Source organism: Schistocerca serialis, chromosome 1 (genome assembly GCF_023864345.2).
Source record: "Schistocerca serialis cubense isolate TAMUIC-IGC-003099 chromosome 1, iqSchSeri2.2, whole genome shotgun sequence".
Classification (NCBI taxonomy): Eukaryota; Metazoa; Arthropoda; class Insecta; order Orthoptera; family Acrididae; genus Schistocerca; species Schistocerca serialis.
Genome location: NC_064638.1, coordinates 688,717,728 through 688,743,639, shown reverse-complemented (window position 1 = coordinate 688,743,639; position 25,912 = coordinate 688,717,728). Strand labels below are relative to the sequence as shown.

Below are 25,912 nucleotides of genomic sequence, written 5' to 3'. Positions count from 1 at the left end.
TAGCCACATTTGACTGTTCAGTCTTTCATCACACTTGTGTGCCTCCATGTAAATATTTTTTAAAATCATACATATCTGTACACAGGCTTTATTTTATTTAAAATTACAGAAGGTAACCTATTTTTATGGTTGTATGTTTCACCAGCCTCTCTACATTTCAGTAACTGCACCAGATGTGACTGCCTTTGGGACAAAATATATGTTGTGGATGCTCACTGATAGCTATCTTATGGGAGAAATGTGGCCCAAACTGGTCTTTTCATAGAATGTACACTTGTGTTTTCTAGGACTGCTTTTCCAAAATAAACTTGCAGAGTGTCTGTTTCGCTCCCAACACCTTTAAGCCTTTTAGTTTTTGCCCCTTTTTTCCTTGTTATCAGTTTTCTTAATCTACTGCTTAAACTTGTGTGTGTTCCACATTATACTCCAGTTCCGTTATCTTACAGTCTATCATATGTGATTGTGTTACACGCTGCTCTGAAAGCTTTACTATTGCCAGCCCCAAAATAATAGGTACACTTTACACTGTGTTTCATGAGAGATCTCTCACACATTTTTACTGTAGCTTGAACTTCCATGCCTCCACTTGTTCCACTGTAATTCTTGTTGCATCATTCTTTGTGACTTTGCTGCCATGCTTCTTCTAATGTTTTACCTTCTAAGGTGGCAATATTTTAACATACGTAACACATCCAGCACGGTCTTATTCTCAACACTGATTACAGATGCAATATCATTAAGAGTAGTGTGTCCTCTCTTCATGTAAGAATAATCATCTACTGACAGCGTAAGATTTGTGCTTCATTCATTACACTGAACAGCTTCCAGGGCAGGCTTTCATATGCTTTAAGTACTTTGAGTACATGCAGCTTCAAGGCCTGTACACAGTTTTGTAATTGTGTCATCAAATTGCAGTACAGGGGGAGGCATGTTCAGTGTACCTGCCAGCACAGAACCAGCTGCTCACCACTTAACTATCTCAAAACATAACCAAATCTTAGATTTATCTAATAGATCCCAGTGCATGCTTTTTATGTATAAAATGAATCTCCTCCATCACAATTATTGCCATGTAAATGCAAATTACTTACATTTTCACATGTCTTACTTACATTTTCTATAATTTACACTTTGCCACCCACACCACGTTCACTACATTGTAAAACTGAGTTACTTTTGCACCAGAAAAAACCAATATCAATCAGTATAAACCCATCAGTACCTCGTTCACATGAATTATGAGACTGCAACAGAAAATTAGAATACATTATTCCTAGACACACACTCATCATCAAGAGCAACTCCAGATCTATCTTGGGTTGTATTTCCTTTAGTAAACAATTCCTAGCAAACTTTCATTTCTTCCATTGTTAGTAGGGCATAATTATAGATAATATATGCACAATTCACTCAAAACTGTCATAGTCACTCTTTCTAAACTGCAACAATTACTTAACTTGAAGTGCTATTTCGAAAAAAGACAAACTGACATCTAAGACTTTCTTACATTGTTTACTCATAGATTAAGTTCCATGTGGGGTCACATTCATTTTAAAACACTTTCTGCAAAAGTGACAACATTCTGATGTCATGCGCAATATCAACAACAGCAGTACTGCTACTGACTTTGTGACAAGGAAGAATATGAATGTCACTGCTCTCTTTCTCACTTGCAGCAATTTAAGCTGTCCTCTTAGGTTCCTGGATAACTACACCACATATTCAGTAATAAGGAGCCAAATGTTTCTGAGAAGAAAGAATATGAAGTTAATTTCTGCTCGTTTCAGTCACAGGAATTAAAACTGTACTCTCAGTTTTGTGCCTACCCAAAGACTCTAAAATTGCCAAATATTTATTTCATCCTTTGTTCTCTAATTAGATAGAAACGTAAATAACATCAAACGTTGCAGAATACCCCAGAAAGTGTTAACAACACTAAGATGAAAATAAACACATGTATGCAGCAGGACGTGAACTTACATCCTTCAACCCCATAAACCATGACACTATCCATTACGCCTGCACTATGTCCTGTGGTTTTAATTTCCTGTCTTGGTTATCACAGTATCTCTTGAAGGCTTTTATCATTGATGCATTATTAACTGACATTTGGTGACATTTTTGTGATAAATGTTCATTGAATGGTCATCTTGAAACGGCATACTGCAATTTATAATACAAGCATGTTTCATGCTTAATTTTTAAATTATTGACAAAAACAACTCACTTCAGAGAGAGCACTCTTATACAAAAAATCATTGTGTGACATTTCATTACAACAATAATTATAATAAATCGTACTAAGAATGGTGCGTTTTTATAAATCTACAAAACTCGTGCATAAAATCTTGTGAGAGGGCGTATCGAACACTAACAGAAGCCAATAGTAGTTCCTGCAGTTGTCGATATTGCACATGATAGCAGATTTGCAGAATTATTGTGAAATAACGTGTGTCTCCTAAAACTGCAACAAATATACTGCAATACTGGAGCATACAGACATCAAAGACAAAACAATAATGACGTACACAAGCCTTGATCTGAAAGCAAGTTGAATGATAAGCAAATCGAGGGATCATTTAACTGTGTGGGGTGCCAATGTGTTATTTTACTGTAGAAAAAATAATGGTCATAGAGTCATAAAAACTTGGTAATCAACTCACTTTACAAAAAATCATGAAGACAAACTATGTTTTCACAGTTAATGCAGTGACACTATATTGTAAAATTAGGGACAAATTACTACATTAAACAAAACACTATAAATTTTAACAGCTGACCTAGTCACTTTAATATTGCAGACAAAACTATTTCTTTCAAGAACTACATTTTCTCTTTGCAGCAGAGTGCGCACTGATATGTAACTTCCTGGCAGATTCAAACTGTGTACCAGATCAAGACTCAGGACCTTTGCCTTTCATGGGCAAGTGCTCTACCAACTGAGCTACCCAAGCATGACTCACCACTCGTCTTCCCAGCTTCAATTCTGCCAGTAGCTTGTCTCATATCTTCCAAACTTCACAGAAACTCTCCTGCAGAACTAGCACTCCTGAAAGAAAGGATATTGCAGAGACATAGCTAAGCCACAGTCTGGGGGATTTTCCAGAATGACATTTTCACTTCACTCCAGAGTGAAAACGTAATTGTGGAACCATACACAAGGCTGTGGCTAAGACATGTCTCCGCAATATCTTTTCTTCCAGGAGTTCTAGTTCTGCAAGGTCTGCATCTTCGTAGCTTGGAAGATAGGAGACAAGCTACTGGCAGAATTGAAGCTGTGAGGACGGGTCATGAGTTGTGCTTGGCAAGCGCAGTCAGTAGAGCACTTGCACATGGAAGGCAGCAGTCCTGAGTTCGAGCCTCAGTCTGGCACACAGTTTTAATCCACCAGGAAGTTTTATTTCTTTCAAGTCAGAGTATTAATAGCAACAATTTGCTACCTATATCCATGTAATGGGTACCAGTCTTTTTCATGCAAATGCATACAATATTCATAATGTAATTTTCTTTCATGTTAATTACAAACAAAGTTTAACAATGGACCAGATGCAAATTATATAACTCTGTGTATATGCCCTACCTTGTCATGGTTTCGAACTTTCTCCATTTTCTTCATAACTGTATCCCAGAAGGGTAGATTGGTGTAAAATGGAGGCCATTTTTTCTTGTGTAAAACAACTCTGCCACCAAGAGCGTACTGTAATAATTCATTACAAAAATTTATAAAAATAAACTGTTGAAAATTTATAGTGAAAAGAATTTAGCTGTCTTCAACAAAAACAGATTACATTATTATACTGAAATAAACAATAAAAATATAAGAAATTGAAATTTTGGACAATTTTTAAAAAATATCTTTTATTATTCAATGCTTTGCCAAATGTAATGATATGAATGAAAAATTATGGTTAGGTTACAATTCAAGTAAATTACTCTCTATTTTTTTAAGTAGATGCAATACCGTAATTATTAAGAATTACTATAATTCCAACATGTTTTCTGTTGGCATCTGCCATAAGTGCAAACTATACAGAAGACCCATCCAGTCTGCCACCTTTGCCTGTTTTATTAATCTCTGCTTTCTTCTATCTTAGAAAATTATATTTAGTATTTTAAAAACCTCTCTGATTTGTGTTAACTCTTATTTTCGTAAGTCTAATGCAACATTAGTGACAATGGACTAATTACTACTCCTTTTTTCATTGTAGATTAATAAATTTTCTTGTATTTTAAACTCTCTCTTATCTGCACAATATATTTTCAGTAGAGCCCCAGTAATTCAATCTCGAATTATAAAAAAACTCTGATAATACAGAAATATCAATAATTCAGTGGGTAAATCATAAATAAATGTTTAATGAGCACAATAACGATAAAAAACAAATAAAAACACTACGGTACATACCTGTGTTCTATGTAGAGGGTGATTATAATTACAGTTAAACTTTCAAACCACAGTAGAAATAACACCACTGGTCAGAATGATGTGAAATTACAAGGAATATTATCAGAGAAGGGTCTGGTTTTGTTTTGCCTTAGGGCTGAAAAACAAGTGGGGTTATATGTGCCCAAGTCAAATCTAAAGAATACGAAGACAGAGAGGAGTTAAAAAATGATTATACGTCAATCCCAATTGACATAATAGAAGACGGCTAAAAACAGACACATGGGAAAAGGGCTAAAAAGGACACCATACAGAAACAAAGGTATAAAACTAAATATTAAATGGCTTTCACCATACTGCTTTGGTGGATAAAAAGTAAAACGCAATCGACAGCCCACACATTATTTGCTAAAACAGTTGATAGCTCAGACGGCAAACCTAAGTGGGAATGTAAATGGTTAAAAAATAGGCATTCCATCAGGAAGTGGCGGACAGTTAAAACCTGGGTGCAATGTGTACAAAGTGGTGGGGTAGCGCCACTTATCATATGATGATGGCTAAAAAAGGCAGTGCCCGTGGGAGGGCAGAGAGGAGGTCGTCCAAGCTGCTGGGAGAGGCTTCATAAGCCAGAGCTTATTCCTGTGAAGAGAGGACCATTGGCAATGCCAAAGGGACACCACCTCCTGACAGACAGCAACACAGAGATCATCAGAGGGAATATATGAACTAGGGGGCTGAGTTACGACGACTGCAGCCTTGCCAGCAGCATCAGCAGGCTCGTTTCCTGGCAGACTGACATGACAGGTGCCCACAGAAATATCACACTGGCTCCACCACGAGTGAGCGAGTAACAGTTTTCCTGGACCCGCTGAATTAAGGGATGGGTGGTGTACACCACACACAGATTTTGAAGGCCACTGAGTGAGACTGAGCAGAGGACACAATTGAAAAGGCTGTGTCGCCAATTGCACTCTGTGGCCTGATACAGGGCGAAGAGCTTGGCTATAAATACTGAGCGGTGTGCTGTAGGCCAAAATCGAAAGACACCGGTGTCAATGATAAAGGCACACCTGACCCCACGGTCAGTCCGAGAGCCATCAGTGTATAGAAAGGTACTATGGAGAAGTTCCATGCGAACGTCATGAAACTGTAGGCAATAGAACAAGGCTGGAGTAGTGTTTTTAGGAAGCGAATGAAAGCCAAGGTTAACACTCACTGGGAAAGCTGCAGGTAGTGTGAAGTTTAGCCACCATAGCAAGTGCTGAAAGCGGACTCCAGGAGGTAACAGGGAAGAGGGACACACCCCACACTGGCGATTGAAGTAATCATCAAAGGAGCAGGCATAGAATTGGTGGCTGCGCATGGCAGACAAATGGCATGCATACCTGCTGAGGAGAAAGTCACAGCGGTAGGTCAGTGGTAGTTCAGCAGCTTCAGCATACAGTCTCTCAAGCGGGCTAATGTAAAAGGTGCCCGTGGCCAAACGGATGCCACGGCGGTGGATCGCATTGAGAAGGCTTAAGAGGGATGGACATGCAGACACATAAACAAAGAACCCATAGTCGAGTTCCGAACGGACAAGGCACTGATACAAAGGGAGGAGGGTGGTTCGATCGGCATCTCCAGGAAGTACCATTGAGCGCACATAGGACATTGAGGAACCACATACTGCGGGCTGTTAGGTAAGACACATGGGAGGACCAAGAGTGTTTCCTATCGAGCACGAGCCCCAGGAATTTTGAAGTTTCAACGAATGGAAGGGCAACAGGTCCAAGATGTAAAGATGGTGGGAGAAACCAACTGGGTCGACAGAAATTCGTAGTCGGTTTTGCTGGTGGAAAAGCAAAAGCCATTGTCGATACTCCAGGAGTAAAGACAATCGGGATATAGCTGAAGACACGGCTCAGTGAGACAGGTCCATCAAGAACTGCAATAGATGGCAAAATCGTCAACAAAAAGGGCGCTGGAGATGCCCGGCGGGAAACAGGGCATTATAGGGTTAATGATGATAGGAAAGCAGACGACGCTCAGGATGGACCCCTGAGGGGCACCGTTTTCCTGGATAAATGTGTCCAACTAGGCATAACCCACACGCACCTTGAAAACTCAGTTTTTTAATAATGCCTGAAGGAAACAGGGCAGGCAGCCACGTAAGCCCTCCTCCACTCGTTTCCGATGGAGAAAGGCAGGGTAATAGAGGGAAGAGCTCGAAACCTCCACAAAATGGTGGCACAAGGTGTTGGAGATAACAATAGGGTCCACGATGACATCATCTGATAGTGTCAGGCCGGAAATTGGGGAATGGATCTTAGTCCCAGAGAGCCGTCAGAGGTTGGCGGACACAAGAGAGAAAAGTGTGGAACTGTTAGAAGAACTAGTGAACGAAATCCAGCTAGCTCTCTTGCTAACCCGAAGAACGCGATGACACTTTGCACACATCTGTTTATAATGAATGCAGCTTGCCATCGTGGGATGACAGTTAAAAACGTGGAGAGCACATCCACATTTGCAAATTGCCTCACGGGATGCCTCAGTCCACCAAGGGACTAGGACATGATGTGGAAAAGATGAAGTGCGAGGAATGGAACGTTCTGCAGCAGTAAGGATAATATTTGTGAGATATTCCACCTGGTCATCACAACTGGGGAGATATTGTTTTTTGAAGGTTGCCAGGGAGGAGCAAAGCTGCCAGTCAGCCTTAGTAAGCTGCCATTTGGGCAGTCACGTGAATGGGGTAGGAGTCAGCAAACTGATTGCAAATGGGAAATCATTGCTCGAGTACGTATCAGAAAGAATGGACCACTCAAGACAATGGGCAAGCTGGGCAGTGCAGAAGGATAGGTCCAAATGGGAATAGGTTTGCGAGGAGTCGGAAAGGAAAGTAGGTTCCCCTATGTGAAGGCAGAAGAGGTTAAATTGGTTAAGGTGGTCAGCCAAGAGGGTACCTCTCTGACAGGTCCTGGGAGAACCCCAAAGGGGATGATGCACATTAAGGTCACCGAGTAGCAAAAATGGAAGCTGAAGAAACTCTGCCCTGGTGACATTGAATGACGGAGGCACACAAGCGGTACAGAGGGAAAAAGTCAGGTGGGGAAGGAAAAGGCAGACTGCAACAGCTTGAAGATGGTTAGTCAAGGAGATGGGTTAATGTCATCCAGTATGAGCAGCATGACATCCCCATGTGATGGAATGCCGACCTCAGGGGGAAGGTCAAAACAAATTCGGAAGAAATGTGAACGCTCAAAATGGTCATGAGGCGCAATTTTGTTTCCTGAATGCAGGGGACACTGCGATGCTAAAAGCAGTCATAAATCCTCTTTGTGGGACCGAAAACCATGAATGTTCCATTGGAGGAGAGTCATTATGAGGAAGAGATGTAGGGGTGTTACCTCGGCGGCTGCCAAGTGACAGCCTGTGAAGAGTCGCTACAACAGGGCACAGAAGCAGAAGTCTCCTGCTCAATGGGCTCCACAGAAGCTTCGGCATACTTGTGCGGTTGGTCTGTGGAGTCCAATGCTGAGAAACTGTTGGTGGTGCGCACCGGCGAAATGAAGGCCGGCTGGGCTAAAGTATCACGTAGCGGCACTGTCAAAGAGGATCTTTGATTTGGCAAAGGAGAAGACTGTTTGCCTTTAGTGGACTTCTTGGAGCCTTTCCGGGTAGGGGAAGACTCTTGGGTTTACTTGGAAGGAGAGACAGCATTGGTCATATATTTTTGTTTATTATCGCAAAATCGATTTTCGGTCACTTAGTGACCATCTTCAGTGCTGTAATTGTAACTTAAATTAGTAAGCACTGGTGTCAATAAGCTTACGGCGATCACATAGACTCTATGTGAGTCTATGTGATTGCCGTAAGCTTATTGACACCCGTGCTTACTAATTTAAGTTATAATTACAGCACTGAAGATGGTCACTAAGTGACCGAAAATCGATTTTGCGATAATAAACAAAAATATACGACCAATGCTGTCTCTCCTTCCAAGTATACCCATTATCTGGTCGTAGTGCACAGGACACTATGGAGTCGCCAATCAATAAGACTCTTGGGTTGTTTGGCTGGAGGGACGGAGGAAATCTTAATGGGAGTACTACTCCTGTCCTTTACAGCCTACTGGTTATGTAGCTGGTGGCTTCGCCCCTTGAGGCAAGAGTTTGACAACTTGTTACACAGCTGGATGGGGGGGAGGGAGGGGGGGGGGAGATGGCCATGCTACCTTGACACTGAGTGGTTTCACAACCTCAGAGCAGAATGGGATGTTGCATGTCTGTGTGGCCATGTCCTCCGTGGAACGAGGGGTAACAAGAACAGAACTATAGGTGCCAGATGCGGAAACACTAGCCAGTAACTTTCGAGTGACTGGTAATGCACTTTTTCCTTTTTCCAGAACTCTTGGACAGCCCACTCATCAAGATACACGAGACAATCCCGAAGGTAGCGGCATGGCCGCCATTGCAGTTAATACAGCAGGGAGGAGGAGGCAGACAATCACTCTTGTGCGCAACCCTACCACAGGTTACACATTTGGCTAGGTTTCAACAAGGCATTCTAGTGTGGTTGAAATGATGACACTTGTAGCAGTGCATTAGGTTCAGAATGTAAAGCCAGACTGTGGTAATTTCAGAGCCTGCTTTGATCTTTGACGGAAGCACCACTCTATCAAAGGTGAGAAAAAGAATGTGGGTTGGCACTAAGGACGAATCGACCTTTTTCATTACACGATGGACGGTGATGACACCCTGATCAGAGAGATTGAATTTCGGCCTCAGTTAGACCATAGAGCAGCCTAGTGTAAGTAACACCTTGTGAAGAATTCAGAGTTCTATGGGCCTCGACACGAACAGGGTGGCTGTGGAGAAGCGAGGCGGCAAGCAGTTGTGCTTGAGAATCAGAAGTAGTCTCCAAAGCAAAGTGCCATTCAATAAACAAGAGCAGGATTTCACTGGGCTGGCAATTGCATCAACACCTTTCTGGATAATAAATGGATTTATCGTGGCAAAGGACTGACCATCTTCAGTACATGAGACCACGAGGAACTGTGGTGCAGTGGGAAGGGTCTTTGAATCATTAGCCTCATTATATTTACGTTTTGTAGACACTGATAGTGAAGATTATTGGTTCATTGCGGGAAAATCACCCATGATTGTCAGCGTCTCCGATGGTGTGCTCCTTCCAACTGGGGGCCCCTTCACAAGGGGTCACACTCGCCTTAGGTGATTGTTCACACCTCCCAAACACCTGACAGAGGGGCCAATCGGTGATTTGGGAAGGTTGCAGCTCAGGCAATCACCCCTGACTGGGCCTGACCTGTACCAGGGGGTACGTGCGAAACCTACCTGTCAACCTGGGGCTGCGAATTACATCGGAGAAGAGGAAAGCATATGGCAGAAGAAAAATAAATAGTTACAAAATGTAGCAATAGATGGCACTGCAAGCATCATACTTTAATGGTGACATTTGACATTAAAAAAATTATACTACTCTATGTGCATGGATGTACAGGTGTGATACTGTTAGTTACGTAAGCCCAACCACCATGGTAAGGTCATATCATATCGGATGAGAAAAATCAGTTTCTAATTGTCCTGAGGCCAAAAACCACATAACAAGCATTACTCACATCAGTTTTTAATTATCCTGAGGTCAAAAACTGCATAAAAAGCATCAATCAAAATCAAATCGGATTGTTAATTTCTGTGTGACTGGCACAAAACATGTTCAATACGCTATCCACTGTCCTCTGCAACAAGCTGAAATCGAGAAACAGCATGTTCCACAGCTGATCTAAGTGTTTCCTGGGTCAAGTTCAGAACGTGTTGCACAATGCGTGCCTTTAATGCAGCTAAGTTTGCAATAGGAGCACTGAACACAACATATTTCAGATAGCCCCACAGCCAGAAGTCATATGGATTAAGATCAGGAGATCAGGAGAGCCAGGCTGTACGGAAATGGTGGCTGATAATTGTAGCATTTCTGAAATGGCGCTTCAGCAACTGCTTAACTGCATTTGCCATGTGCGGAGGTGTGTCATCTTCCTTAAAAATGATTTCAGCCACACATCCACGCTGTTGGACAGCTGGAATGACATGGTTGTGCAAAAGCCACTCATAGCGCTTACCAGTGACGGTACAGGTAACAGGACTGGAAGCACCTGTCTCTTTGAAAAAATATGGCCCTATGATAAATGATGCCATAAACCCACACCACACAGTGACCTTTTCAGGATGAAGTGGCACTGGTTGATTTGCAAGTCGATTTTCTGTTCCCCATATTCAACAATTCTGTGTATTGAAATATCCTGTCAGATGGAAGTGGGCTTCGTCTGTCCACAAAATCTTCCACTGCCAATCATTGGCCGCTTCCATGCAACCATGCAAGCAAGAAATTTTAAAGCAAAGGTCTCTCTTGCTGGCAGATCAACAGGAAGCGACTAGTGCACATGGGTAATTTTGAATGGATACAAAGAAGGATGTTTCATAGGGTTTTAAGCACCGTGGGTGTGTCCAATGTTCAAGCAATTCTCTGTGCACTACACATTTACAAACCACCACTCATCTCCTCCTGCAGTGCTCTGGCCACCGCTTCCACTGACTTTGAATCAATTCGTTTCCTACCTCTACTAGGTTGCGCATCAAAAGAACTCATCTTTTTGAATTTCTGAATCATTTTCTCCAGACCCATGGCAGTCATTGGACCAATACCTTTTTTCAAACCCCTCAGTGTCCGGAACTTCTGCAGACTGACGTGTCCACAGTCATCATTCCTGTAATACAGCTTTACAAGCACAGTGTGACCCTGCATTGAGACATCGCAGGTGCGAAAGGAGTAAAAGCCGTGTACCCGGCGTTTTTATATACCAACTTCAATGGGTCATGCGCATGAAAGGTGTTTTCATTTACGTATTCTGACATATGCAGCGCCATCTATTAATCAATTTTCACACTTTTTTTTTCTTCTGCCATACGTTTACCCCCTTCTTCGATAATATTCTGTTGCAATTTGACGTCATTCTGACCAGTGGTGTTATTTCTACAGCATTTTGAAAGTTTAACTTTAATTATAATCACCCTGTGCATATATGGGCACACATTTCCAAGTGGCAAAAATATAAGTTATATTTTAAAGAAGTTGTGCATAGTCCTTTGTTTTACAGTAGGGCCTCATTATTTTTAGCAGGAAGCTCACACCATCATCTAAGAAGCATGGTGTCAGCTGGAGTAGTTTCTGCCTGCTGCTCGATATAACGCAATGCCACATCTAGTGCTACCAAACCCTCTGAGTGTGTGACCACAGGTACAATTTCTTCAGGCAACTCCTTATCATCACTGTCTTCAGCAGGTTCAGTAACCGTTTCAACATCTGCAAGATCAGTCACTTCAAACTGTCCAGCCATTCTGAAACATCACTCGCATTCACAATTTCATATCCAGCAAGTTTTTTCCATCAGTTCTGCCAATGGTGTAGTTCATCTTCATCTGTACTGGAGGTATCCATTTCATTCCATAAAATCTGGTTACAAGACTTTTTTAGTTTCTCCACCTTTATTTCGGGCCATGATTTGGCTATCCAGTAAACTATGTCTTTTATTTTAGTTTTTTTCTCTTTTTTTAGAAATTCTTCAATGGTTCCCTCATCTTCTGTTTCCAGAAGTGTCTGAAGCAAACGACGACAATACCTTTTTCCCTTTTTTTCAAGCATTGTAAAATACTGTCACATTATAATTCTTTCTCATCAGGGTGTGAAACAGTGTTGTCAAGCATTAAGATTGCTTTGGAAGGCAAGCACTTTTTCTTTAGTAATCTTTGGTCTCTGAAACAAAATCTTCAAAAAAAAACAATCCTTAAAAATATTTTTGTTCATCCAAGCAGATTTTTGGTGGACATATGTAACAGGCAGTGCAAAAGCAGTGATATTTCTTCAAGCTCTAGGCGTAGGAGACTTCCCTATTACCAGCAGCTTCAGTTTATGGACTGTGTGTGTGTGTGTGTGTGTGTGTGTGTGTGTGTGTGTGTGTGTGTGTGTGTGGGCTTTTGACAAAGACCTTGTTGGCCGAAAGCTTATTTTGTGACAGTCTTTTTGTTGTGCCTGTCTGCGATTCAGTATCTCCGTTGTATGGTGAGTAGTGACTATCCTGTCAAACTACTGTTACATTTCATCCTGGATTTTCCATTGTTTGATTTACTTTTTGTCCTTGTCAAGGAAGCCAAACAAACAAAGCTTTTCATACTCAGATTTCTTCACTGACTTCCATTCAAATGACAAAAAGAGAACACTTGTTTCAACTGTCACTTCACCGACTCCATACTCAGCAGAAATATTTTTTAAATGTTTCTCCTTTGTCTAGTCTTTTCAAGCCCTCAAGTTTCACATTCAAAGAACAATTTTTTTTCTTATTCTCATTGTAATGCTGGAATTACAACATTAAGAAACACACAGTTACATATGTACAGTACACTGTACAGACATTAACACTTTAAAATTAATGTGGCACAGGTGGGCTCACTACAGTATAGATGTTACTACACAACCAATCAAAGTACACACAACAACGGTCAGCCAATATTGTGAAATGTGTGCTGACCGTACAGCTACCGCAGCACAGATAAGAGGGCTTGTAAGCCAAGAGTGTCAATAAGAACTGTTGTGAACCGGTTATCAGCACTGGGACTATGGGCATGCACATCTCTAGCCCGTCTTCCTCTCATGCCACAGCACCGACTTGCTTGGCTTGACTGGTGCTGTCAGAGGATCACCTGGAAGATGGAACGGTGTGCCATGGTCTTCAGTGATGAAAGCAGTTTCTGCCTGCATGCAACTGTTGTGCATACGACATTGACCTGGTGAACACTGTCTCATAGAGTGCATTCATCCACGATGCACTGCCCCAATCCAGGTCTTATGGTTTGGGGTGTGATGAGCTACAGCTCCCTTACACCTTTGGTGTTTCTAGAGGGGATGCTAACCAGTGCTCAGTATGTGCAAGATGTTGTTAAATCCACTCTTTTGCCATTTTTGCAACTCAAAGGTGATATCTTGTTCCAACATGACAATACTCGCCCACACACAGCCTGTGAAACTTAAAGTGCTCTGCAAGACATGAAACTGTGGAACATAACATAAGAGAAGATCCCTCATTCATCAAGACTGTGCAGACGGGGTGTATTGGATGTATCAGTCATCAATGAGCAATATTTAAATGTCTCGTGGGATAAAGTGCATGTAAGAAATATGCTAAGTGTCGTCCATCGTTTGGTCAATATCATGAAAAATGTTGAAGTGCTGTAGGATGTGTGCTTAGCAAGGGCAAAAAGGGAAAAAAAATTTGCCAACAATGAATCGCCTTCCCTATCCCATTTGTCAATATTTAAAGTTTAGTTTATGAAAGAAAGTAGGCAACATGTTAAGTAATTTTATTATACTGACATGAAAATAAATACACACACTGTATGAAGAACTGTAGTGAAAATGTTTACTGAAGTGACATTTATTGTGAAACACTGAGAACTGTATAATTACAAACACACAGGGCTGCGATGACAAAAGATGATTTAAGAGTTGTAGAACACTGTTTTGCTACACCTGAGTTTTCACGTAAGTCACGGCTTCCATAAATTCTTTACTCAGTAGGGTCTGCTTGACAACAACAACTACTTAGTGAAATTAACAGGAATTATATTCCATATCCTAAATTACAGTGCTCAGTATGACTTGGTGTCTATGAAAGTCATTAGAAACTAAAATCACTTGCCACTGGTGGTTGGTTGACGTGACTAGGTTCAGCTTCCCAGTTGGAAAAGTTCTTCATCTTTCATACACAATGGTACTTATCTTTAACAAAGTATGAGAGTTTTAACTGTCTTGTGTAGGTTACTGTAACAAGTCTGTATATAGTGTAGAGCATGCATAGCTGGTGATTATGAGAGAAGGATCAGGATGAAATCTGGTGCTGGCACCTAACCTTCACCTCCATAAAGCACCAATTGGGTATTTTGAGGGACAGAGTGCTATCAACAGCATCACTGGCCTCCACTGTACTACACAATGCAGGGATTTTCAAATTTAATCCACAACAATGGTGCAAAGTCCAAGAACTTTTGCCAGCACCTCCAATCCCTTACTGATCAAATATTGATGGCAAAAGTATCTTTCACCATTACGTTTCAAACCATCTACCTCCAAGTGAGTGGCTTGACACAGGTGTGTGTTAGAGACCCAGGCTATGGGGGTGGGTATTAAAACTAGTAGAAAAGGTAATAGAAGACTTATGGATTTTTTTCTTAATCAAGAACTAATTATGTGGCAAAGTTTATGCAGTAACAATTCTGTATCAGAAATACAAACCTGTGTCAAATCACGGATTTCATCTGATGGAATATCACTAGAAGAACGGCACACAGTTGGTGAAGCAACAACACGTGGAAAGGAAGCATTTTCCTCCCTCATTTCCACTAGATGTAATCCTTTTTCTTCTGCAAGTTCATGGTGACTCTTCTGTAATGCAAATTACACATTATGTACCAGTATGCAGAGTTACAATGTCCTACACATACCAATATGACACATTATGGAACATTTTGTTACATAAACTTCCCATCTCCATTTGAGAGTGACCATGTGCTAAGTCAGTTCGACTGAAGGGGCCCCCCTCCCAATCCTTTTCCTTTTCTGTTAAACATTTTCTCCCTTTCCTACATCATCCTACCTGCATTATCCTTCAATATCTATTTTAGTATTCCTTCTCTTGCTTTTCTTCAGACAAAATATCACACTTTTTTCCTGATTGGGAAAAGAATACAACATGCAAAGTGCTTCTCCAAAGTGAAAGAGGTGTTCTGTGGAACTGAGACATCCAAAAGGTATGTAAAAAAGTTCCATAATCAACTTATTATGAAATATGCAGTTGGTATATGGACTACGAAAAAAAAAAGGGAAGAGAGAAAAATGCTAGCAGCAAAGGTGAAATATTTATGAGGTGCTGAATGCAAGAGGCAGAAAGGCTAGAATGATGAAAGACAACAAAAAGGAGGAGAATGTTGCAACTTTAGGACCAAATTGAAACAAAAAAGCAACCCATATGGGTATATGATAAGAATGAGAGATGAGAAAGTGTCAAAGAACATATTTTCTGAAAAGTTAACATGAAATAGATCACAAAGAAAACCCAGAAACAGACTGGCAGTTACAGTGAGGGAGATCACAGAGCAAGTGGGAGAAAAACCCAATAGATGTACTTAAAAAAGGAGACAAGCAGTGGAGAGACAGACAGAGATCCCCGATTCACAACCCAAAAACCTAGAAAGGAGCAATGAAGAAGAACTTTTAAAGTGAAGGTGTGAGTCTCCAACAAACAATAACACAAGTAATGATTGAATTACAGGAAGCTATTTATAAATGCCTTTGAAAGGAAATTAGAAGATACAAAAAAGTTAACTAGAGAAACTACTGAAAATAATGTGTGTGAAAAAAATAAACCAAAATACATGCATTTGAGGAACCCTTTTGATCTTTGCATAGTACTGTAAAGATTAAAACATGAAGGTAGTTAATAGTGGAAATAATGACTTATGGAAATGATGCCAAATAAGGTGTGTAAATCCTTCAGAGGCGTAAAAAAGGACAGATGCCAGGAAATGACAGTGATAAGGCCTGTCTGTGACAGTATCAAATTTTTAAGAAACTGGAACGATGCTACAAGTCTTCTACTTCACAGAAAAACAGAGAGACGAGACACAAAAGAAACTGTAGACTCCTCAGCTTCCTCTCTCTAATGTACCAGATATTCACCAAGATTACCACCAATCACTTCGAAAAAACATTGGTTTTTAATCAAGCAGTGGAACGAGCTGCCTTAAGAGGCACATACAGCACAAATAAGCTACTTGCAAGTCACAACAAAGTTATAGAAAGAGTAATAAATCTGAATTATCCCTCTGTTGGGATTCACAAATCTTGAGAAAGATAGTGGCTCACAATATCTTAACTAAGTGCTCTTCAGAAACAAAGTATTGATTCTATTATGTTACTACAGTGATAAACATGCACACCAATGCTACAGCTTCTATCAGACTGCATTAGGATAGCGGCAAATTCATGAAAGATGAGTCACACGACAAGATTCAGTATCACTCAATCTATTCTCAGTAGGTCTAGAGGAACTCTTGAGAGCCCTAAACCAGGAAACATAAAAGGAGATACCTGTTAATGGGACATATATAAATCATACTTGTTTCGCTGATGATACTGTGCTGTTTGCTTCTGTTGTGGTAAAACCTAAATAGCTAAAGGATGAACACACACACGCGCGCGCGCGCGCGCGCGCGCGCGCACACACACACACACACACACACACACACACACACACACAAAATATTTCATGGATGAGCTTAATAGATAAAGTTTGAAGGAAGGAAGGAAGATTCGGGTTTGATTTTCCTTTGACAATGAGGTCACTACAGATGGTGCACAACAAGCTCACACTGGGAAAGAGTCATCGCAGCATTCGCCTTAAGCAATTTAGTAAAATCATAGACAACCTATATCTTGATAGCTGGACAGGGATTTGAACTGTTGTCCTCCTAAATGTAGTGTCATAACACTGTGTCACCTTGTCCAAGAGCATGTTTGAAAGTGTAATGAATATTTTGTGCCTATGTTAGAAGGGACCCAGAAAATTTATCATCAAAATCAGCAATTATACTAACAGCAAATGATGTTGAAATGAAACTTTTTAGAAGATCTATAAAATGTGATTTATATTCAAGGTCTGATACAGATGAATACCCAAGAATCATCAGTTTTACATGTTTCATTTCCACCCATACTTTATTGTAATTTATGATGATATATCTTGCCTTGACATAACTGAATAAATATTATGAATACCTCTCATAATGAACTCTGTGAGGATTTCTACTCTTAAGTTTCATGCTTCTGTTTTTGTAATCCCATGTAACATGTCCTTCCAATCCACATGTGAAACACTTTGGTGCATGCTCTGACAGCTAACTCTCATGTAAGCTTCAAAAGTGCAGTACTCTAGCTTGGGAATAATCTGAATTATCCTTAGTTCTACCAAGCGAGCAGCTATCTGTATGGCTTCAAAATGTCTTGTAACAGGCCAAGCTAACTATATGGCCACGTTCCCCATGCAGTTCATTCAAACTTAGTGCCCCTTGTCTAGCTTCAAACAACTTAGCTTTATTGTGTCCTTTTCACTGAGTTTAAGTGTGTGTGGCTCGATTTGCTCAATATGGTTTACAAAAGTTTGTTAAATTCTTGGTACAAGATTTGGATGCTGTTGTTCCCTATCAATTTTTTAAAGTGTTTTCTCACTCTTAGTGCTGTGTAAGGTACTGCTAAATTTCATCATATGTTTCGGCTTGTCAATATGTGGCATCACAAGTAACAAATGTAAGTTTCTCATCACGAATTTGGAGTTTTTGCCACAGTTATTTTTCCACACTTGTTCCAGGTTCCTAAAATTGTTGCTTCCCCAATTCGTTAAAAACAACAACACAAACAGCACAAAATGGTCTGCTGAAGAAAATATGAACTTTAGGGATCAAAGAAGAGGTCAAGCTCATTTTACATTTAGTTGCTTTACTGCCTACTTTGCCTATCCTCTTCTGCATATGTTTTCAGTTGCTGAAAATTCTACATGTAATTGCGTTTTAAATCATCATCATCATCTTGTGTTTCCTTCATAGTTGGAAACAGTTACTCCAATATTAAGAATCAGCCATATTGGCTTCACATACGTGTAAACTACAGACAATATCTGAATAAGTTCTACTATCTGCATCAGTTCTGTATCCAGACATCAAATGCTAACTTTTGGTGATAGTAATGATCACTGATACCTGATACACTTCTTGGAAAACTGTTACGATTTCTTCACTGCTCAGTTATAACAATGGGCTACGAAATACTGATAACCGCACTCATGACACAATTGTCTAAAACACTCTCCTTGGGAAGGGATCAGGATGGATGGATTGTGGAGTCATGTAGTATGAACAGGTGATCACTACAAACAAAATAATATGAATGAACAGTACATATCTGCTATCATTCACATTAACACACATACAGTTATGGCCATGGGAGTCTGCAGATATTTTAACGGAAGTTGGGGGGGGGGGGGGGGGGTGGCAAGGTTCTAAAACTAGCAGTTTTTATATAGATGGGTTGGCCAGTTTCGAGACATGATGTCATACCATAAAAACTCAATTTTGTAGGTGGTACCCGACAGAAATGATGGTTACTCTGTCAATATATGTGAACAAAACACTGTACTGCAGATTCCATAGGAATGGCAAGCCCCCCCCCCTCTTGCCGATGTCCATGACTACAGCCATAGCCCCAAGCTTTTCTAATCAACCTCTGTACTGATGCAGACGATAAACACAGGTATCTCATTATTACTCTCTGCTTGCTTATCTTTTAATAAATGTGGAGTGACCTGAGCTAGGAATGTGTGACCGAGAATGCGTAAGCAAGGTGAAGACATCATCTCACATATCTTGTACGTATATTAATCATGCGGTAAAAGCTCAAGTTTCAACTCAAATCTGACACTGCCCAAGCACTGACAAAATTTTATACATATATTAGATAAGAACTGATTCATAAATATTTTCTTACCTGCTGCATTAGTCCTATGAAAAATGCCTTTACAATATGGCTAAGATTTGTAGAGCCTTCAACTTTAGCATAAAGGTCTCTAATGCCCAGAACTTGACATATTGTACGTATGCCTCGATGACATACAAGGCCATACCCTTCAGGTCTCTTGCTAACAAAGAGTTTTGTTTTCCCAAACTGACTAAAAAAATCATGGAACACTGTAGAAAGATAAAACAAATCATAAATAAAATAATTCCATTTAATTCTAAGGCATACAAAGGTGTAGTGTTATTTATGTTTTTTTTTTTTTTAAGTTGGGGACTCAGATTAATCACAAAATACTATGGCACAAAATATACACATCTAGCTACCTATTTATTATTATTATTATTATTATAACAACAACAATAATATGGAAATGCTGGGCCGCAGATAGTTACAATAAAAAGACTGTCACAGATTAGCTTTCGCCCAGCATGACATTCCTCAAAAATAAACACACACACACACACACACACACACACACACACACACACACGACTACAGTCTTGATGAAGGCAATGCTGGCTGAAAGCTAATTTGTGACAGTCTTTTTGTTGTGCGTATCTGCCACTCAGCATCTCCGCTGCTTTGTTGAGTAGCAATTTTCCTTCTCATAATATTGTTACATTCCATCCTAGATTTTCCATTGTTTAATAATATGGAAAGTTACACACATCATGCTAGAAATGAAAGACTCTACTGTAACAGATGACAATTATGCACAATGGATTTTTTAAAAATTACCATGTACTTGAAGCACTGGGATATGGAATAACAGTAAGCAGTAAGAGTAGCAAGTAACTACTTTACTTTATGTTTCATGGTGGCATGTCAAGATGACAGGGCCCTAAAAATCACACAACTTGATATTTTATTTGATTAAGCTAATCACATTTGTGATATACACCCATTACATATCTAACCAATGAGCTGTTTCCAACTTCCTTTCTCTTCTTTGGAATTACACTACTTTTTATAGCTACAAGTTAATTAAAACAATTCAAACCTTCATCTTGCTGATGTTATCCTTTCCTTCTCATATAATCCGCAAAATGCATGTGACAGTACTGTACTTATCATGCATTCACACAAATCTAGTTGGGCATTTACACATGTTTAGTAAGTACCTTATAAATCATAAATCCCATTCATGAGTAAATTGTTTGAGTAACGCTGCCTGCTTTAAAAAAAATTCAGATTCCTTAATTAGTTTCTGTATTAGAGTAAGTCCTCACCCATTGTGTTTGCATCATTTAGTAGTCTAGTTCTGTTTTATAGGTGTATCCAAGACTGGAGGCAATCATTGGAGAACAAATCTTTGAGCATTTCTGCTGAGGGCAGGAGAGTATAATGGAAAATCAACGGTGTAGGATGATATGACAACTGTGCTGAACCACACGTTTTACTGGGCATCCAGATGTCATGTATCCTCTGACAGTATGAGCCGCTCATCAATTTAATCACTAAGGCAGTATACTTGATACACTGAAATATCCTGGGAGGAAAAATGATTGCTAGAACTGTGAAATAAAATTGAGTCACCTTTTCTGTTTGCTGTTCTATTAGGGTGCAGATAAAAGTAGAGTATTGCTACCATGCTAAAACAGTAGCATAGTCAAATTACACCAGGCGAACGGTCTATCCGACGGGAGGCCCTTGTCACACGACATTTCATTTCATTTCATTTCATTACATTTCATTACATTTCATTACAGAAACTACTCAAATCAGTAATGAACACAAGACTCAAGGAATGGTATCTTTTATTGGTGAAGACAGTGAACCCACATTTAAGATTTGATACTTTCAGCCTTGGACACATCCTTTCTGAGAAGGCAATAAAAACTTCACACAGGGAAATCAGAGTGTGTAAAATTTGTTCCTTGCAAACAAAAGGTGCCACCTTCTGCAACATAGCTATTTATAAATGCACTTGCAGCTGGGACAAAATAAGGGTAAAACACTAAATTTAAAAAATTGGAGAAATTCACCAAAATTTTAGAACATGTTCAAAGTAAATACTTCCCATGTTAGAAAATATAGGGGAGGGGGGGGGGGTGGATGATCAAAAAGTTTTTGTATGAGAGCACTGCTGCAGTGTATATTCAACCCAGTGCGACTCCAATGCAGATATATAGACATCGAGTTGTACGCAATGGTCTAGTGCAGTCTTTGAACAGAAACTTTTTGATCGCATCTTATAACTGAAATATGTCCAACACTCAGAAAATTCAGCATTAAACACCCAGACACTATGCTAACAATGATAACTGAATATGAAAATACAAGTTGTTGCCAATTGTAGTCCCAATGCACCAGTGAAAAGAAATATATTGTCGTACTGTTGTCATGAAATCACTTTAATAGTGTACGGTGTACTAGCATATTATAGCACGTGCTAAACACATTCTTGTCCAAAATTATGAAAAACAAATAGAAATTTCCTCTATTTCTCAAAGACATTCTGGTAAACAGCTCCCTTTAACCAGACACTGCCACCCACTGCGATCATGCAGAAATGAAGACAAGTTCATGGTGTGCAGTATGTGCTGCAATTATGCACAGTAAGTTGAGATATTACCTGAGCTAGAAAAGAAATTTTGGATGTAGCATGTGTGCTACAAAAGGATTGAGGAGGACAGGGTGTACACGCAGACAAGGAAAAAAAATTCCTGGATTTCTCCCGGATTTCCCAGTTAAAAATACACTTTCTCCCGGGTGAAAACATACTTTTTCCCTGTTAACTGACAGTATATTTTCTCTCAGATCTCAGAACTGTGTAACTTATCAGTCCTTTGAATGATTATGGTTTTATACGCAAGCATAGAATTTCCCGGTGCTTTAGAAAATGAAACACAGAGAGAAAACCACGTTTTGGAAAAATCTTCGCTGTTCAGCAACATGTACGTTGCATATTTTCGTATTACAAAAGTATAAATTCGAATTCCACCAAACACCGCATGTTACTTTCCGAAGCATTGAAATCAAGATTGCGATACGCTTTTGTAAGCCAATTATAGCATGATCTCGCCAGCCGATGACGGCGGGTATTAAGAGCTTAGGACACGTGATGTAGCCAGCCAATAGCAACATCACTGTTAAGTAGCGCGAACACACAAACAGAAACAGTTTATGGTTTAAATTAATATAAATACTGTTGTTACATACACAAAGCTTTCACAAATAATTTTGGTCTATAAGATTAATACGCTGCAAGAGAAGCTAAGTTTTCACATAAAACACTGGTTTTTTGTGCATGTGTTAAAATTTAAGATATATCACATAAATGTGCCAGAAAAATTTTTAATAACGACATAAATGTCTGATCTTCTGGGATCAAAATTCACTAAACGGCTTGTCATCAAAGAGTTGATTTTTAAATGAGAGTCAAACGCTCTGTGATTTAAGAAATTCATCGTACATTCTCGCACATAGTTCAACTTGCATAAAAGGAAATTTACTTTGACGGAAACGCTTGTAATATTACAGATCATTTAAGTGAAATAGAAACTAACTCAGCTAAGAAGATAAATAAGTACCTATTAGGTCAAAGCAAAAAGTTCGAAGAAGATCTCTCTTAGTGGATAGAGCTTAAGACCATAGAGATTGACGATAAGGTGCGATCCACACTTGAGACCGCACATAAAGTAGTGGAAGAACACTTTTCAAACGAACATTCGGAATATTTTCCCATGACCTGTTAGAAACAGGTTCATTTCTGCAGTTGCTAGAGAGCGCCAGATGACAGTCATCACCGCGCTTGCATAGCTACGATGTCGTAGGGAGCCGGTATGTTACTACGTGTAAAACGTTAAAGGATCTTACATTATGTCATAAAAGAAACAAGACATCAGAAGATACTCCAAGAGCATCAGAATTTCATGACCCATACGAAGGACGTGCACATTCGTATGTCCAGATACCAAGCGAAGTAGGCCACAACCTGATATTAAGCTTTTCAATGTGGTTTTCGGGATGTAAATTTTCTTGGAGTACCAGTACTGTGTTATCTCATGCTTGGTTCTTTATTATGGCATAATACCATAAGTGCTAGAAGTTGAAAACGTGCACTTGAAATGCAGCGAACAGTGTGTGGAATTAAAACACTTTTTTCAAATATATTGTCTGCCTCAGTGGAAAAGATTAATAAAAGAAAATTTCTTTAGCAAACCGACAAAAATAAGTTCTTTGTTCTGCAACTAATAACACATTTTAGCCTTCTGTAATTATGTGAATGTATTTTAATTCACTTGACAGCACCCGGCCAAAGAAATCTGTTTTGTTTTCATTTGACATGAGAGTAGTACAGCAGTAGTAGTAAACAGAAGAAATATTGAATTTAATTGATGAAAGGAGAAAATATAAAAATGCAGTAAATGAAGCAGGCAAAAAGGAATACAAACGTCTCAAAAATGAGATTGACAGGAAGTGCAAAATGGCTAAGCAGGGATAGCTAGAGTACAAATGTAAGGATGTAGAGGCTTGTCTCACTAGGGGTAAGATAGATACTGCCTACAGGAAAATTAAAGAGGCCTTTGGAGAGAAGAGAACCACTTGTATGAATATCAAGACCTCAGATGGCAACCCAGTTCTAAGCAAAGAAAGGAAGGCAGAAAGGTGGAAGGAGTATATAGAGGGTTTATACAAGGGCGATGTACTTGAGGACAATATTATGGAAATGGAAGAGGATGTAGATGAAGATGAAATGGGAGATAAGATACTGCGTGAAGAGTTTGACAGAGCATTGAAAGACCTGAGTCGAAACAAGGCCCCGGGAGTAGATAACATTCCATTAGAACTACTGAGGGCCTTGGGAGAGCCAGTCATGACAAAACTCTACCATCTGGTGAGCAAGATGTATGAGACAGGCGAAATACCCACAGACTTCAAGAAGAATATAATAATTCCAATCCCAAAGAAAGCAGGTGTTGACAGATGTGAAAATTACAGAACTATCAGTTTAATAAGTCACAGCTGCAAAATACTAATGCGAATTCTTTACAGACGAATGGAAAAACTGGTAGAAGCGGACCTCGGCGAGGATCAGTTTGGATTCCATAGAAATGTTGGAACACGTGAGGCAATACTAACCTTACGACTTATCTTAGAAGAAAGATTAAGAAAAGGCAAACCTACGTTTCTAGCATTTGTAGACTTAGAAAAAGCTTTTGACAACGTTAGCTGGAATACTCTCTTTCAAATTCTGAAGGTGGCAGGGGTAAAATGCAGGGAGCGAAAGGCTATTTACAATTTGTACAGAAACCAGATGGCAGTTATAAGAGTCGAGGGGCATGAAAGGGAAGCAGTGGTTGGGAAAGGAGTGAGACAGGGTTGTAGCCTCTCCCCGATGTTATTCAATCTGTATATTGAGCAAGCAGTAAAGGAAACAAAAGAAAAATTCGGAGTAGGTATTAAAATTCATAGAGAAGAAGTAAAAACTTTGAGGTTTGCCGATGACATTGTAATTCTGTCAGAGACAGCAAAGGACTTGGAAGAGCAGTTGAACGAAATGGACACTGTGTTGAAAGGAGGATATAAGATGAACATCAACAAAAGCAAAACGAGGATAATGGAATGTAGTCAAATTAAATCGGGTGATGCTGAGGGGATTAGATTAGGAAATGAGAAACTTAAAGTAGTAAAGGAGTTTTGCTATTTAGGGAGTAAAATAACTGATGATGGTCGAAGTAGAGAGGATATAAAATGTAGACTGGCAATGGCAAGGAAATCGTTTCTGAAGAAGAGAAATTTGTTAACATCGAGTATAGATTTAAGTGTCAGGAAGTCGTTTCTGAAGTATTTGTATGGAGTGTAGCCATGTATGGAAGTGAAACATGGACGATAACCAGTTTGGACAAGAAGAGAATAGAAGCTTTCGAAATGTGGTGCTACAGAAGAATGCTGTAGATAAGGTGGGTAGATCACGTAACTAATGGGGAGGTATTGAATAGGATTGGGGAGAAGAGAAGTTTGTGGCACAACTTGACTAGAAGAAGGGATCGGTTGGTAGGACATGTTTTGAGGCATCAAGGGATCACAAATTTAGCATTGGAGGGCAGCGTGGAGGGTAAAAATCGTAGAGGGAGACCAAGAGATCAATACACTAAGCAGATTCAGAAGGATGTAGGTTGCAGTAGCTTCTTCATCTGGGAGATGAAGAAGCTTGCACAGGATAGAGTAGCATGGAGAGCTGCATCAAACCAGTCTCAGGACTGAAGACCACAACAACAACAATAGTAAACGAAGAGGAAATGGCAATATCACTAAGTGTAAACACGGGTCACTTGGTGACTACCCACTTCCTCACTATAACTCAGACTGCTCTGCGCATCAGCTGCGGATCTACGATATTTCCGAATCGGGGCAATACCCCGCCACTCCCTCGAGCATTTGAGATAGGTCTTCAAAAATTTTAAAAATCGAATTTTCAAAAATTTGTTCATTTTGTAGTGCACATCTTTCTGAAGAGTCTGATGCATGAAACATATGTGTTCACGGAAATGTAAGACGCTATTTGGTCGTAAGTGTGCCAAAGTGCAGTGCCTCGCCTCCTCACACAGCATTTTTTAATGGATGCCATCAAACCATATTCAGGAATGTGGAAATTAAAATGTCCTGTGGTGCCTCTCCTGCTTACAGTCAGCTGGTTTGACATCCTGGTCCCCCCCCCCCCCCTTTAAAAAAAAAGGAACTCTTCAGAAAATTTGCATTCTTTATTCCCTGTCAGCTAACAACTTGCTGCTTTGTGTGACATAAAATTAATTAAAGCATACATAAACCCAGTAAAGACATGAGACAAGCAAGACAATACGCATTTCTTCAATCCTTAGCTCCTAGAATTTTTCTCTCTAATCTTGCTAC

The 25,912-nt window shown here is 39.8% G+C and overlaps 1 protein-coding gene and 1 long non-coding RNA gene across 3 annotated transcripts in view; one reads left to right on the top strand and one right to left on the bottom strand.

The window, feature by feature from the left end:
- Positions 1–20,489, top strand: part of LOC126480567 (uncharacterized) — a 43,369-nt gene extending 22,880 nt beyond the window's left edge. The window contains exon 3 of the long non-coding RNA XR_007587446.1: positions 20,330–20,489. This is a non-coding gene — a long non-coding RNA (uncharacterized LOC126480567). The remainder of the gene's footprint in view (positions 1–20,329) is intronic.
- The window catches only part of LOC126480541 (28S ribosomal protein S5, mitochondrial), a 102,484-nt gene that overhangs the window by 20,950 nt on the left and 55,622 nt on the right, over positions 1–25,912 (bottom strand). Inside the window, exons 7-10 of one of the 2 annotated variants that reach the window (XM_050103875.1) lie at positions 19,028–19,227; positions 14,726–14,875; positions 3,581–3,697; positions 1,113–1,244 (exon numbers count right to left, since the gene is read on the bottom strand). In XM_050103875.1, the coding sequence (XP_049959832.1) occupies positions 1,125–1,244; positions 3,581–3,697; positions 14,726–14,875; positions 19,028–19,227 (587 nt within the window). In that variant the 3' untranslated portion in view covers positions 1,113–1,124. The remainder of the gene's footprint in view (positions 1–1,112; positions 1,245–3,580; positions 3,698–14,725; positions 14,876–19,027; positions 19,228–25,912) is intronic. The other variant, XM_050103874.1, reaches the window with a different exon arrangement.